The sequence below is a fragment of the Pteropus medius genome, unplaced genomic scaffold (assembly GCF_902729225.1).
Source record: "Pteropus medius unplaced genomic scaffold, Ma_sr-lr_union100, whole genome shotgun sequence".
Lineage (NCBI taxonomy): Eukaryota > Metazoa > Chordata > Mammalia > Chiroptera > Pteropodidae > Pteropus > Pteropus medius.
In genome coordinates this window covers 23,792,285-23,808,136 of record NW_024349803.1, presented here as the reverse complement: position 1 = coordinate 23,808,136, position 15,852 = coordinate 23,792,285, and the positions used below count along the sequence as shown (strand labels likewise).

The window sequence follows — 15,852 nt, the reverse complement described above, 5'->3', positions numbered from 1 at the left end:
TTTGTTTTAACCCTGCTCCGCTACGTCATGAATATCTGAGGCAGCCCAATGGCCGGCCAGGATCTCAGGACCTTGACAAAGCCTGAGATCAGATAGGTTGGGGCTGGGGGGCGGGGGGACCTAAGCTCGGAATGTTCTGTGGGGGAGGGGGGAGGCAAGCATTCTGCGTTTGCCTCGCGTCACCGTGACTTCTCAGCCTCCCTTCTCCCCCAGACGGTCCCCGAGGAGCTGCAGAACGGCAGAGGCTTCGGCTACGTGGTGGCCTTCCGGCCCCACGGCACAGCTGTGTGGATGCTGACGGTGCTGGCCTCCGCCGACGCCTGCAGATACGTGTTCAGGAACGAGAGCGTGCGCCCCTTCTCCCCCTTCGAGGTCAGGGTGGGCGTCTACAACAACAGAGGAGAAGGCCCCTTCAGCGCCACCACCGTGGTGTACTCTGCAGAGGAAGGTACGGGTCCCGCTGCCCGGAATGGCTCTGCCATTCTCAGATGCCGACTTTAGGACAGACACTCGGTTGGGCGCTGCACCCATAAGTCCAGGGCATACTGTGATGTGAGGGGCGTGCGATGTAAAAAATGTGGTTCATCGACCACCAGCGGTCTCTTAGATAGACATCCGGTCCCCGGAGGATCAAAACAAAGGGCTAAGTCCGTTGCTAAGGACCAAAGCTGCAGGTGCCGTAGAAGATGGTCGCATCTATTTACATGTTATCCGCACTCTCGAAAGAATTCGACCTTATCCCGTTAGATGAATATCAAAAGATAATCTGCACTTTCTCGCACCATTTTTCTTTTATAAATCATGTTGTGCTTAGAAGTTATTCTGTTATTAAAGAAAGGAGTGAGCCCTGAAACAGCGTGGCAGCTCTCGTCGCTGTCCCCAGGGTCATTCTGTGTATTGTCGCTGCCCCCGGGTGACCCCCGCTCTCTGAAGGCCCCTCACACCTTCGGTAGCGTTGGAATTCGTCTTCATCGTTTTCAAGGTCATGGTCAGAATGACCCTGTGTTAAGACATCTGAAAGTCAAGTCACTGATTTGGAGTAGATGGGGATGTGACACCCCCCCCAGAGAGAAAGCCAGCCCTTAGGCAGTAGCCCCTGTGCTACCCCAGCCTCAATGTCCCCGCACACGCCACGCCCCAGCCCCAGCCGAGGGACTTGCGGTTGCCCAGCCAAGCCGAGCCCCGGGCACGTGCTTGCCACCACTTCCCTGACGCCCCCTGTCGTGCCCGCCTGAGATTTCACCCTCACCCTCCCAGACGCAGCGCGAACCGCCGAGGCCCTCTCTCGTGTCCCCAAGCCAGCTGAGTTCCCCGCTTCGCTCGCCCCTGATGTCTTCACATTCTTCGTTGTGACGCTCATCCCGTGTATTGTGCATGTTGGATTTTAGCTTTAAGTCCTCACTGAGGAGTGTTTCTTAAGGCCCAGCTATTAATTTTTCACGTCTGTGTCATTGGTGTCTAAACGCGTGTGACACACAGACCCTTAGTAAATGCTGAATTAGTGAACGCGTAAGTAGACGCGTACGTGGTTCCAGACAGGCAGGGCCTTGGGGGTGCCTTGTCCAGTGCTCTCTGGAGTGTGACGTGCCTTCCAGAGGGGGGACACGAGCTGCTGGGAGATGCAACCAGATGCACTTCTAAAGCTATGTCATGGTTACGTGGATTCGAAATGCATTAGGAAAAAAAATACAGCTATCAAATCAAAACCAGGATTTCATGAACGTTATTGCTCATGACGCGGCCGGATTTTTCTTTAAGGAGGACCCCTGGAAGGAAAATATTAATATACAAAGATGGTACACAGTTTGGGTGAAAATCCTGTAAAACGAAGTGAATTTGGGAGACAGTCTTGGTCCAGATGCTTCTCTGCAGCTGAGGCACAGGGAGGGGGGCTGACTTGCCCGAGATCACACAGTCGGCCGTGTGGGGCTGAGCTGTCCCCGGCTGTCCCGAACCTGTCAAGTCACTGGACTCTTGTTTCCTTCTCTCTCATATTCATAATCCAGTGACTACTCATCCCTCCTGTGACAAATGCTAAGTAAGGATGCGTGTTAAAGGAATTGCTGGCTACGAAAACTTGGGGCTTCGACTTAAGTAGTTCCGGGGGACTTTCCTCCACCTGCCCCCAAATTTAGAATCCGAGGCTCTGGACGAGTCTCTTCATCACCATTGCCATCACTCCCCCCTTCCTGCTGTCACTCAGGGCTGCTCTGTAAAACTTCGAAGGTTTAGACCAATGCCGCTGAGGGTGACCCTATCACCGTGGACTCTGCACCTCGTGATGCTGGTCCCTAGAGGCCCGTCCCGATGCAGCTGACGTAGTAAAACCTTTTCCCTACCCTTCTGCAGAGCCTACCAAACCGCCGGCCAGCATCTCTGCCAGAAGTCTTTCTGCGACAGACATCGAAGTCTTCTGGGCCTCCGCCAAGGAGAAGAACAGAGGACGGGTACAAGGTTACGAGGTTAGCGGGGGTCGGGGCGCTGGGTCTGAAAGATCCCGACGCTCGGTGATATCTCCGAGACACGCTGTGACAGGAAGGGCCCAGATCCCCACGTACAGGCCTTCGTCTAGGCCAGGCCTCCACGGAGGCCCCGAATGTCCCTTTTCTGCGACACCCTCCAGAGATGCGTTTGAAAATATATGCAGGTCCGAGCACTTACAGGATGGCTGTCCAGATGAACTTGGCCTTCTGATGAGCCCACGGTCACTCAGGCTCAGAACAAAGGGAGGAGAGAAAGATTGAGAAATAAGCAAGAAAGGCTGGGGCAGTCACCATCTCGCTGTGACCTGAGCACAAAAAGGGACCCTTCTCACCGAGGGTAATTCCCCGCAGCAGACAGAGCTCTGGGTTCTGAAGCTCTGCTTACGAATCGTTACAGAAAATTAACTCCGTCATCAGAATCGGTATTGAAACATGTATCACCTGATGACGATGGAAATACCTGTCGTTTTGTTTTCTCAGATTAAATATTGGAGACACGACGACAAGGAAGAGAACGCTAGAAAAATACGAACGTTTGGAAATCAGACGTCGACAAAAATCACCAACTTGCAAGGCAGCGCGCTGTATCACCTGGCTGTGAAGGCATATAACACTGCCGGGACAGGCCCCTCCAGTGCCACCGTCAACGTGACAACCAGAAAGCCACGTGAGCACAGCCTTGCTGGGACGTAGTTTAGGGATTCCTCAGGCATATCCCAAGTTCGTTCTCTGTCCCCACCTCCCAGCGATCATTTGCATACTAATTGGTTCCATTCTGCGGATTCAAATTTACCTTAGCATTTTAACCAAACCTGTCTGAATAGCATGCAGAATTCAGCGCTGTGGAGGACAGAAAGATAAATGTTTTTCTCCTCACTGGGAAGGGCCACTTCTTTTAGCTATAAATGTTAGGCGACCAACTGAATCTTTTTCCATTTGCGATGCCTGAAGTCGTCAGATTTTAGCGACCTTGAAGACACATATTAGGGCAATAGCCCATTAAATTGCCTCCACTCTCCGATTCCAGTGAGGAGATGTTCCTCAGCCTCCATGGCGACTTAATAATCTGTGACTTCGTATATCTTAATTTTTTTACAGCACCAAGTCAGCCTCCTGGAAACATCATATGGAATTCATCGGACTCCAAAATTATCCTCAACTGGGATCAGGTGAAGGCCCTGGACAACGAGTCGGAAGTGAAAGGCTACAAAGTGGGTAACTTTTTTTGCAAAGGCCCCTAATCCTTCCTCTAGTGGAGACGGTCCCTTCGCATGAGTCGTCGGGACCGTGGGCTTCCTCCCCGTCCCTGGCAGCACCCTCCTGGCCTCGGGGGATTGCCCCCAGGTGGTTCGGGCTGAGTTTGACAGGCGGTCCCTGGCAGCGGGCCGGGGTTTAGAGAGGCGGATCACTGATGCTCAGGCAGCGTCCGTCAGAACTGGCGAGGCTCCCCCAGGTCACGTGAGCAGACAGCCCCGAAGACCCGTGCTATTGGCGTTTCTGTCCATGTTGCTCATTCTTGTCTTGGTGGCGTTTTTATTGAATCGACAGAATAGCTCCTCAGCATCGCGAGTGCTTAATCATTTTTGTTCCCGACCCTGTGGGTGAGAAGATTTATGTGTAGAAACTGAAGCAAGGATTTTTTTTTTAAGAAAATTCGTGTGCCTGATCCCATGAGTCAGTCCTCGTGACTTAGTAATCCCGACCGAGTCACACGGGCCGTTGCTGGGGTGGGGTGACATAGGTGCTTCTTCACACCCACCTGCTCCTTGGTTGGGAGGGTCGGCACAGCTCACGGCCCCCCGAGGCCTCTCCGTGTGGACGGCTGGGGCGTTCGGGGTGGTCAGCCTTCCTGCACGGCGGGGGCCCCAACAAGAGCGGAGGCGGGAGCCCTCTCAGAGGCTCAGGCTGTGACTGGCCACAGTCGGGCCAGCTGGGGATCGAAGGGAGGGAGGCAGATTCTGCCTCTCACGCGAGGGCAGTGTCGGGTGCGGGGAGCCGGGGCTCGGGGGCGGCCATCTGTCGGCCATGGCATGCACGTGACCTGGCGGCCGCTCACCCCCGCCCCCCCGCCGATGTGTGGAGAGTGAATGAAGTTGCTGAGGACATTGAGCTGGAGGACAGGAGACTCTTGGCACACGGCGGCCACTTCAGATAGCACGAACGGAATTGCCGCCAAGGAACGGAACTGTGGCCAGCGAGTGACAGCGGCGTGTGCGCGACAACGGGCTTAGTTTCATCTTTTAGGAGCCAAAGCTCTCAGACGTGGACCCGGTTCAAAGGGAGGCGGAGAGGGCTGTTTGTTACTGGAAGTAACTGAGTGTTCGCTGGATTGTACCGAGTGGGATGTCACGGAGGAAACGCAGTGTGGACAATTAAATTCTATGGCATTTTGAATTCTGCCCAGTCCTGGAATGTTATGAGTAAGTGACCAAAACGAGGCTTTTGAGAAACGGCTGTCACTGGGCTGTGGCGACGATGCCCTGACTGCCTGTGGTTTCCTATCGATCCCTCAAAGAAAAAAAAAATTTGCAAGTCAGTTTTAATGATCTCTCCCATAGTTTTTTGTTAGAAAAGAAACATTCTCAAAATCAAATCTATGATTTTCAAATGTTTCCAAGTAGCAGATCTTGGATGGCAACATTTCCAGGAGCCTTGGGGCCTGGTCTCTCGCCCACCACAGAATAAGTGGGAAATGAGCAAACTGCAGAGCCTCGCGGCCAGGCGGGGAGTCTGGCCGGCGAGAGGCGTGTGCTCTGCCACGCGTGCCGGCTGCTGCCCGCTCCCTGCCTCGTTGCCCTGTGGACAAGGAGGCACAGTGCCACAGACCCTCCAGCGTTTCCAGAGATAGCAGGAAAGCGGATTTTTATTTTTTTAAAAAAAACTTGCAGTTTTAAAATGTTGGCAGTTCATCCAATCTTGTTTTGTTTGGTTTTTAAACAACATTTGAGGCGACGCGGTGCGGGCCGAACCGGAGGTCTGCGGGCCGAGTGCGGCCCGCGGGCTGCTGGCGTGTGCGGCTCTGGCCACGGCTGTGCGGAGTGCTGGGGAGGCTGTGTGCCAGGTCCTCATTAAAGAGCCTGGGACTGATGGAAAGTCGTCGCTGAAGCTGGACCTGGAAGCTAATGTCGTAGGTGGCAGAGCCGCCTCGGGCGCTACGTCGTAGGTGGCAGAGCCCCGGGTGCTTTGTCGTAGGCGACAGAGCCCCAGGCACTACAACTGGAGTTTCAGCAGGCCCTCCCGCCATGGGCAGATGGCCCTGCAGCCCCGCGGGGCAGTGGCTCAGTGCGCAGGAAGAGAAGCAGGTCCTCAGAACCAACCTGCAGCTCTTTCTCTGGCCCCTTATAGGGAATCTTCGGGGAGGGCGCAGAGAACGGAGGGCGAGGGGACCACGCTCCGATCCTCGTTGGCGACGCGACCGTAGGCCAATCGCACCCTTTCTTGGACTGCACGTGCTCTTTGGCTAAAGAGAAACTTTCTAGAATCTTCATTTCCGCCCGAGCCTTCTCCGTCCCTCCTCCCCGAGACCTCCATCTTTCCTGCCATGTCCTTAACTGGCCACTCACCGCTCAGGTCTGAGTTCACACAAGCCTTCCCTAGGCTAGAACGCTCTGTTTGCCACATTTTATGAAGTGCTTTTTATCATCTTGGGTAATCGTAATTGGCTGATGACTTGCTGTAAATCCCCAGACCGTTGTCCTCAAGGGAAGAACAGTGCCTGAACTGTCACCATGATGTCTCCGGCCAAGGGTACGTGTCTGTGGGGGCCCTCGCCTCCCGAACTCCTAAGCCGTTAGCCTCTTGGTGTAAAGTAATGTGAAAGAGTCTATCTGATGAGTTTTACCCAGGACAAGGGACACGGGGCTGGGCGGGTTGGAAGACGGAAGACTCGAGGGCCGACCAGGTGGAGAAAGATGGATGGCCACGGTCTAAGATAGATGGCCACGGTGGAAACAGACCCCCGCAGCTTCGGAGCTGCAGCCGGGCTAACCCAGCCAGGACCTTAATCACCACGTGAGGCAAATGCAGACATGATCGGGCTCAGCCGATTCCGCCAAACCAAGGAGGGGTATGAAAGACACAGAGAAAAGTGATCCCTCCCAGCCTCGCCCATCAGAGCAGACAGACAAGAATAAAAGTGTGAAGGGTGTGGGGGGCCCTGGGAAGGGGCCCGAGTCCCGCGGGCGCACCTTTCACTAGATTTTGAGCTCGTATTTGAGCTGGTGCTGAAATGCCGTGAAAGGCAGGGAGCTGCCTACGGCATTTCAGGCGACCAAGCGAGGTGTTAGCTCCGCTAGAAATCCCACAGGGCGTCGACCCAAAGCCCTTCACCTCCGAGACGCGAGGGCGAAGCCCACAAGGGCCTCGAGCATCCGCAGCCTTCCCCGGGCCGGGATCTGTACGCAAGCTGAAGTCCACCTCGCTGAACGAGAGCTGAAAGACAATAGGCATTTTTACAAGAAAAATTGGGAACAAGCATTATCTATTATTGCCACTTCTTCGTACTCCTGCCTGCTCTCAGGACCTCGTGCACGAGAAGCCATCTGGGTAGCACTCAGAAGGCCCTCATAGTTCTGCAGCTCGGCAGACACCTCTGCAGACACGACGTGCACGTGAGCAGTAGAGAATCGGGCAGGGCACGGTGGCGGAGAACAGAGCACGACGGACGTGGGGCGCTGACCTCCCAGCGAAGGCCCGCTGGCCTGGAATGGGACTGGGGAAACAGCGTGGATTTCCCGAGAACGAGAAGAAAAGCCTGGAACGCATCACAGCCAGAGAACCTTCCAGATCAGAGCAGCAGGTCAGGGGATGGAATCCATCTAAGCCAGAGAGTCAGGTATTTTTCGCAAATACAGTTTTTCATGTAGGTTCATCGTATCTTGTAGATCTAAACTACATCTATGAAGAATTTAGGGACACCTCCAAGCTAGGAATTTGTATCTAAGGAAGCATCACTGATGGATGGGCGTCACGTGCACGAAAAGCTGCACCAACCACAGGTGCCGACGGCAGAGGGCAGAGGGAGCGACAGGTGGGAGCAGGTGGCGGGAAGGGGCTCTTTGGAGCCTTCTCGATCCCGAGTCAGTCCTTCCCCATGGAGACCCCAAGGGATCTCACCGTAACTGGCTCCTGTAGGCATTGAATTGCTACACGTGCAATCCGATGGTTAAGTTTTTAAAAATTATACGTGTGTGTGTGTGTATATACTTTTGCTTTTTCACCTAAATTGTCTAGATTCACGGGATTTATGCTCGGGTAAACAGTCTCAAAAAGAAGCTGACCTTAGATAGTTTAAGGCCCAGAACACTCTGCCGGCACAAATCCTCAAGCAACTTTACAGCGCTCAAGGTAATGGGAGAACATCTGGTTTCGTTATTACAAACGAACCTGCCCACAGAGCCCGGCAGGTGACATGAGAGGTCATGTCGACTCCATCCTGTCGGAAGGTGCCAAGCACTGTTCTAGTTCATTTTAACTTCAGAATAACCCACGAAGCAGGTGCCGTCCGGGGCCCCAGTTTCACAGATGAACACCCCATGGCACAGAGTTCAGTAACTTGCCTGCTTCACAGAGACAGTATATTTTTTCCCATTCTTATTGAGAGACGACATGCAGCTCTGTGGAAGTTTAAGGCGCTGATCGGATCCAGTTAAGTGTTGCAGAGTGTTCCCTGCCAGGTGTCAGCCCCATCACGCCACATAGCTACCATTGTTTTGTGCTGAGAGCATTTAAGATCTACTCTTAGCAAGTTTCGAGTAGATGATACAGTTCTGTGAGCTCAGCAGGGACATTGAAGAGCTGGAACGTGAACACGGGCAGATCCAGAGTCCAACCTTTTAGCCACTCGGCTGTTCTGCCTGCCAGCAGCAAACAGATACACCGAATGGCCGCCAAGTGCTACCCAGAGGGATAACTCAGAATGAGGGACGAGACAGTGCCGTGGGACAGACAGGAGAGGCTTACCATTTTGCGTAAAGGCCTGGGAGAGCCTCTGTGAAGAGTGACATTCCAGTTGGGCCATGAGCGAAGGAGGGGGTACGATAGGCACCCCTCTGGGAAAGAGTGTTCCAAGCACCGCGAACAGCACATGCAAAGGTCCTGAGGTTGGCACGTGCCAGTGAGACGCAGTAGGAAGTACTGGAGACTGTGACCAACTGCAGAGCTCGCGATTACCCAGAATGGGCCGTGCTGGCCAAGCCGGTCTCCGTTAAGGACATCGGCCGTGGGGCAGGAACGCCGGGGTCTCCCCGCCGGCCCCGCACTTACTGGCCGTGGCTCAGCCTCTCGGAGTCTTGGGCTCCCCATCCTTGCAATGAGAATAACAGCTGTGCCTCCCTTAAGAGGTAGCCGTGTCAGCGCTCAGAACATGCGGGGTTCGAACACATGGCGAGCACCCAGGACCGCTGGACACTATTGTCATTATCCCGCGGATCCAGTGTTTCTCCACGTCGTCGACCCCGGACCGTAGGAAATGCGAGCGCCGCCTCTAGCTTCATCCGCCGAAGCAAGTGTCGGGCTCACGTGAAGGTTCTGCGGGCTCCGTGTGGCTCCCCCTGCGGACCCAGTATTAGGGGACTGGTGAGCAGTGCCGATAAAGGGCTGTTTGTTCCTGGAAGGGTTCCTTTCGGATTTGTATCTGAAACTAGTTGAATTCTCTGTGCTCAGCCAAGAACCTGAGGTAAATCAAAGAAGCAATTTGTTCCTCAAAGCCAGACGTGCCCGCGCTCCTGGAGGTCGTGGGTGACACGCTGAGCCCCCTGCAGGCACCTGAGGATGGATCGGTGCCCAGCCATTTCCGAGGGGTGCTGAGGCCCACACTTCGGAGGTTCTGCAGGAGGACGGGGCGTGCTGCTGAATCTCTCCACTGGAAGGAAACTGTTTTCTACTGTGTGTTGGAGGGACGTAAATTAAGGAGATGAAATGCTAGGGAACGGATAAAACCCTTCTAAGGGAGTTTCATGAATTTCACTTGAGTTTGGTTTTTCTTGCAATAGGACCTTATGTCTCTAACCCCGGCTTATCAAGTGTGGTCCCCGGACCAGCGGCAACAGGCATTATCTGGGGACGTGTTAGAAATGCAGATTTTAAATCCCGCCCCGTGCCCACTGGACCAGAAACGGGGGCGTGGCCCCGCCATCTGTTTCCACAAGCTTTCCGGGAGGTTCTGATGAATGCTCGAGCTTAATCTGTGACGCCCACGCCACTTTCACGGCACCCAAAGATCTTGTCTAAAAGTGCCACAGCCTGGACCCCACCCCTACAGAGTCTGACCCAGGGGTGCTGGGGTGCAGCTAGAGCAGGGTCCCTCTGCTGAGCTGGATTGTCCTCTGCATCGCAGGACGTTTCCCTGGGGTCTACTCACTACACCAGTACCACCTGCGGTGACAACCAAAAACGTCTTCTGACATCGCCGAACGTCCCCCCAAGGGGTGGATGTGCTCATCCAGCCTCCCGCCTGCGGACAGCACAGGCTGGGAGCACGGTGTGTGCACAGGCACCGGCACCCCTAAGCCAGGACCGAGCACCGAGGCCTCACCCGACGCTGCCTTCACATCGTCGGGGACACTGGAGTGGCGGGCATAATGGCTCTAGTCAGGACCCCTTGTCGGGCCCCTTAGCAGGTGCGCGGCCTCGCCGGGCCCCGTCTGCCTCATCTGTGGAAAAGAGAGATGACGCTGTCCTGTGCGGTCATCGCGAGGGGGGAGCACGGCCCGCGGGAACGTCAGACTCTGGGGGGGTGGGGGACACTCTGCAGGCCTCTGTCTCCTCCTGTCGGACTTGGTGACAACCAGAGCACCTGTGCCAGGCCGGCGAGTGGGTTTCGGGAGAGCCAGGTCCTCCGGACCTTGGTGTGGGCTCCAGGGCGGGTCCAGGGCGGTCCCCGATGCCGACTCAGCAAATGAGCCGCCACCCCAGACTGGGAGCGGCGGGGGCCGGAGGCGGACAGCAAGGACGTACAAGTGGGACAGCCGCAAGCATCAGACGTTGCCGGCGTGACGCGATTGCCACACTGCGTCACCTCCTCTCCACGCAGCTCAGAACGGGCTCCCGGTGGGAGGCAGCCCCTCCCCCCCTGCCGAGACGCCCCCCGTCCAGAGGGGCCGCGGCAATGGCGGCGTCCCGTGCCCGCCCTGACCTGGCCTTCGCCCGGTCCGCTCCCATCTCTCGTTCCCGTTGGACCTTCTCGCTCCCCCTCCGCTCTCCCTCCGAGCCCGGCCCGTCACTAGGGTCGACCCCTGTGCGCTCTTGGAAGCCCCCGAGAAAGGCGCGTGTCCCTGATGCCGTTTCACAGGGGAGGGAGACGAGGCTCAGGGGGGTCGAGTAAGTAAAATCACGTAGCCGCGAAGTGTGTTCTGGTGCCGAAGCCTCTCACGCGTACGTGAGCTCCGTGCGTCCCCAGCAAGGAAGTCGCGTTTCCGGGTGTGTTCCCTGAGCCTCCCAGAGGTGACGGGAGACCAGCAGCCCGCTGGGAGCCGAGGCCACCCCTCCCCCCGTGCTGGAATATTCTTCCATCTCTCTCCTCGCATGCATGGAAGCCGCAGATGGCCCCGCTCCACAATGAGCCTCCCAGATGCGTGTGGGCAGCCTGACAGCCTCGGCGTCCCTGCCTGTCACTGGCGCCAGAGGGGGAAACGAACAAGTGGCCCGTGTTTGGAGCCTTTGTGAGGACGGCAGGTGACACCTGTTCCTTCTGTATTGGCAGGTCCTGTACAGATGGAACAGACAAAGCAGCACATCCATCATCGAAACAAACAAGACATCAGTGGAGCTTTCTCTGCCTTTGGATGAAGATTATATAATAGAAATTAAGCCATTCAGCGACGGAGGGGACGGGAGCACCAGCGAACAAATCCGAATCCCAAAGATGACAAGTAAGGACGCTCCGCCCCTCCCCGCCGCCCCTCCCCCAAAGATGACAAGTGAGGACGCTCTGCCTGCCCCTCCCCTGCCGCCTCCCACCCCCAAGATAACAAGTAGGGAAGCTCTGCCCTCCCGCCGCCCTCCCCCCAGATGACAAGTAAGGGACGCTCCTTGCCCCTCCCCCCCCCGCCTCCCCCCTCTGATGAGCCTTCACCGAGAGCCAGGGCTCCAGTGGGACTAAGCCCTCAGTGTAATAAAATGGGACACCACCACCCCTTCCTCAGACCACTGATGCCAGCCGATCCCCGGCAGTTTCATGCAGAAGACAGTATGACTAGTTTTGACTGATTTAATCTGCCGCCCCTCAAAAAATCAGATCAAAGCAGCCCCAAATTGGTCACATGGGCTTCTTCATGTGGACCCATGTGGTCGCATCCACAATCACCCCAAAATGATGCCTTAGAGAGTTAGAAGCATGGCCCAGTCGGGAGGGGCAAGCAGAAGGTTTTAAAGAGCTGTAGTGGTTTTTTTGCAGTGACACAATGTAATTCAGTGTCTTGGGCCTACGATATTGAACCTCGACACTAGTAATTTTGAACGTGTGTACGTAGCATATGATCAGAGCGTACGTGTCTGTATGTCGTCGAGATTGTCTCTGCTCACAAAGATTGTCGAATCGTGTGAGAACATTCTTTGAACAAACGCAGCCCTTCCCGTGTTCACATGCTATGTTGGCCGTCTCGGCGGCATGCTGTTCTTGTGGTTCACTGATCTCATTCATTTGAAAGAAGGAAGAGAATAGGCAAATCCATAGAGACAAAGATTGGAATGATGATGGCGGTGCCCGTCCAGTGTGGGGGCATGCGGTTTCGTGGTCACAGGGCTCCCGGGCCGGGCGATGGAACGTTCTGGAGCTGGATGGTGGCGCCGTGGCACAGCACTGGGGTGTGCTGAGCCCCTCTGGCCTGCACACTGTAAAACAGCTGATGGGGTGACCTTATGTTATCTGTATTTTACCCCCCAAGTGCGCATGCACACACGAGATCGCGGTCACATAGCTAAGCAGTTTCCCTCGGCCTTCGGACTGCATTAGACGTCCATAAAAGCTGGAGACGGCATTTCCCAGCCACTAGTGGAGCGATGAGATTTATAATCATGGCCATAATGCTCGCCGGAGTCCTGAGTTTCATCCCATCGGCAACGTGTCCACCGCGTTATTGTTCAGATGAGGGAAGGGTCTGGTGTGTCTCGTCGATATCGAATCACAGGCGATGTTAGTCGCATCTCTGAGATTCAGATGCCGCACGTCAGAGGAGGCGTTCGTTGCCCGTTGCACCTTCCGCCTCGTGTCCCCTTCAGCTGGGGTTCGGCGGGTCGTCATCGGTGTCAACGCGTCGAGCGGGGCTTGTGGGGGAGCCCCCAGCCCCGGCACACCATGCCCTGGACTCGAGAGCAGTCGCCTGTCTCTGGGCGGAATTTGTGTTTTCGGCATCTGTTTTGCCTACAAACAGTAAGGGCATTTTTGTCTTTTTAGAAACTGGGTCGACTTGCATTCTGCACCTCACTACGCCAGTGGCTCTCACTTCTGTTGAAAGTGGAAGTAATCCCCAGACCACAGAATCACAGAAAGATGGGGCTTTGTTCGGGGGTTAGTTTATCTCGCCCTGTTAAAATCTGACTTCACGCTTTCTTGTCATCGCAAGGGTTTGGTTTGGTTTTGTTTTGCTTGTTTCGTTTTATAGAAGCTGAGTGGTGATTCTTGGTTTAATTCATTACAGAAATGTATTTTCAGCAATGACGTTGGTACAATTAGTCAGTGATAAAGATATAACTGTGAGCGACACATGACCTCTTCCTCCGAGCTCTTCCATTTTGTTGCTCAGAGATCTTGCCGCCGAATGACGGGCAGTAACCTCTCGGTATGGAGAACAGAAGACCTACGAGAAAAAAATTTACGAAGGGCTGAGTTTTAGCTGTCTGTTTTTTGTTTCTAAAGCGGGGTCTGTGCAGACAGCCAGGGGTTTGAATCCCAGTTCAGCTCATGCCGAGTCTCGGTCTCAGACACGCCGCCTTCCCTCCCCGGGGCCCCTGGCCTTGTCTGCCAGACTCTGTAACAACAGGACCGGGCGCTCACCAGGTTTCTGTGACAATCAAGTGGCTGGATTGCTCGGGCAAACGCAGAGCTCGGAAGGGTTTCATTCAGCCGCATCATTAACAACCACTAATATTTCTCACCGATGTCAGCGGTGACGTCGCGGTCCCTTCCCGTGATAGTTGTGGATGGCCTCGGTGTACAGACGCGTACACGGAGGCCCGGAAATGTCCCGTCACCTGCTCCCGGGTTCACAGCCAGGCGGTCAGGGGACCGATGTCAAAAACTCGTTAGGAACAGTCATTTCCAGTGGCATCGGGCCACTTTGACAGTTTCCAGAAGCCCCGCGGCCTCACGCCCCGCGGCGGCCGGGGTGAGACCGCGCTGAGTGACCTGCTCTCTCTTTCCAGATGCCTATGCCCGAGGAGCTGGTCCTTCCACCTCGAACGCCTGCACACTGTCCGCCATCAGCACCATCATGATCTCCCTCACGGCCAGGTCCAGCTTATGACAAAGGCTGCCTAGAGGACTTGCTGTTTATAACATAAGCGACATTTAGCTAGTTGTTTTGAAGACACCCAGTACTAAGTAATATTGTCGTTCAAGTATATCTTATTACTGGAAAAAAAAATGTTTTTTGCTTCTTTAGGAATGGCATTATACAGTTCTTCCTCAAAGCAAACCTAGCTTTGTCTGAAGTTTCCTTGGAAACTCTGCAATGCACTGAAGACATCTGTAACACGATGTTACCAAAGCAGTTTACATATGTCCTTATATGCATATTTTTTATTATATATTTAGTGTTTTATAGAATTTTTTAAAGTTAACATGAAATGTAGATATTAATTTTTTCCTCTGCTATAAAATGCAATGGCAACACAATCATACAATTATTATCGTTTGCAAATAGTTCTTTTAAAGATAGAGTTTGAAACTCATCTTGGTAAATAAATCGCCAGTTACTTGTACAGTTTTACAAGGATCCAGTGGCAGAACAGCTGGGGACCTGGTCTGTAACTCCAGGCTGCTGTCTGTAACTTAAGGGACTTTTTGGGTGGTTAACACATCGACCAGAATCCTTTGACGTGTACAGTGTGTTTTTCCGCCCGGCGGTGAATTTTGTTGTTCGACACAGCTTGAGACGGTTTCAGGAATGGCCACAATTTCAAAGCCTAACTAACTGCCCGAGACCTTGTGCAATACTCCCATCCCCGAACTTAGCACGGTACAGTAAGACCCCCGTGTCGCTCTGCTGAGTTAGCACTGTCTGTGTTATCTTAGACCTTAAATTCGAAGTTATGCATCCTGTAGTAACATAGACCAAAAGTGACTACAGTCAACCAAGTCCTTCAAAGGATGAAAGGTAACTTTGCTATCTTTAAATGTATCTGTTTTGAATGTACATTTTGAGAAAAGGTAATTCTCTGTTCATGGATTCATAATTCCTTTCTAGAATTTCTTATATATAATATGTGTACCTCTTTAATAACGGAGCCCTTCTTCTGAATCAGAATCATGTACGGAGCTTGGCAGGTTTCTCGTATTTCAGCAAATAGTTGCCGCAGAGAATTTTTTCCATGACTCTATGAAAGATCTTTAGTACAACTGTATGGTGTCTCTACGAATCTCCTGTTTTGCAGTCGGTAGCTTAGTTGCTTTATACGCTTTACCTTCTAAGTCTTAAAATCACACATTGGAAAACGACAATATCAACAAGGCCGTATTCTTATGAAAGAACTATTTGTTATAACAGGGGAGGTTTTGTAAGCTGACGCTAGTGGACCAGTATAAAAGGCAATGAAATTTTCTATAAAACTTTTCCCATGTAAACACGCTGCCACCTTTTCTTCTTTCTCAGAAAGCTCGAATTTGCCTGCAATTTGTCATTTTTGCTTACAGATACCATAAGTTAACTTTTCGACCTTCTAGCTATATTTATCCGATAAAGTCATAATCAGGATTCCACTTGTGTAAAAAACTAGGGTGGTAACCGGAAAAAAAAAAATATTGTCAGTATTTCAAGCTGTGTTCCTTTCTTAGTTTGATACGGTTGCTTCTATGTTAAAATAAAACAAAATTTAAAATCATACACACACACACAAAAAAAACAATAAAATAATAAAATGAATGAAAAAAAAAATGACACCCCAGGTAGTTCCCAGCCCCAGTGTAAATGATATTTACCGGTGATCTAGCATATGTAATCTTTTTTTAAAGGTATTGTTAATAAATATTCTGTCATTTGTAAAGATACTTGTCTTTCGGGAGCATTTTTCCTACCTGCCTGTCAGAGAATTTGTTAGCTCACCCTTGTGCTAGTTACAATTCAAGGTCATGGAGGACTCAAAAGTCCCTGGCCAGGGTCCAAAGCTAGACACCCCTGAGCTAGTCCCTGGGAGTGGACGACTCCGAAGACAC

General features: G+C 53.1%; 1 protein-coding gene across 1 annotated transcript in view; it reads left to right on the top strand.

Annotated features, from left to right (window-relative positions):
* The window catches only part of CNTN4 (contactin 4), a 741,173-nt gene extending 725,610 nt beyond the window's left edge, over positions 1–15,563 (top strand). Inside the window, exons 20-25 of the mRNA XM_039837970.1 lie at positions 214–448; positions 2,350–2,462; positions 2,964–3,150; positions 3,582–3,694; positions 11,185–11,353; positions 13,845–15,563. Of these exons, the coding sequence (XP_039693904.1) occupies positions 214–448; positions 2,350–2,462; positions 2,964–3,150; positions 3,582–3,694; positions 11,185–11,353; positions 13,845–13,945 (918 nt within the window). The 3' untranslated portion in view covers positions 13,946–15,563. The remainder of the gene's footprint in view (positions 1–213; positions 449–2,349; positions 2,463–2,963; positions 3,151–3,581; positions 3,695–11,184; positions 11,354–13,844) is intronic.
* Positions 15,564–15,852: the final 289 nt, after the last annotated feature.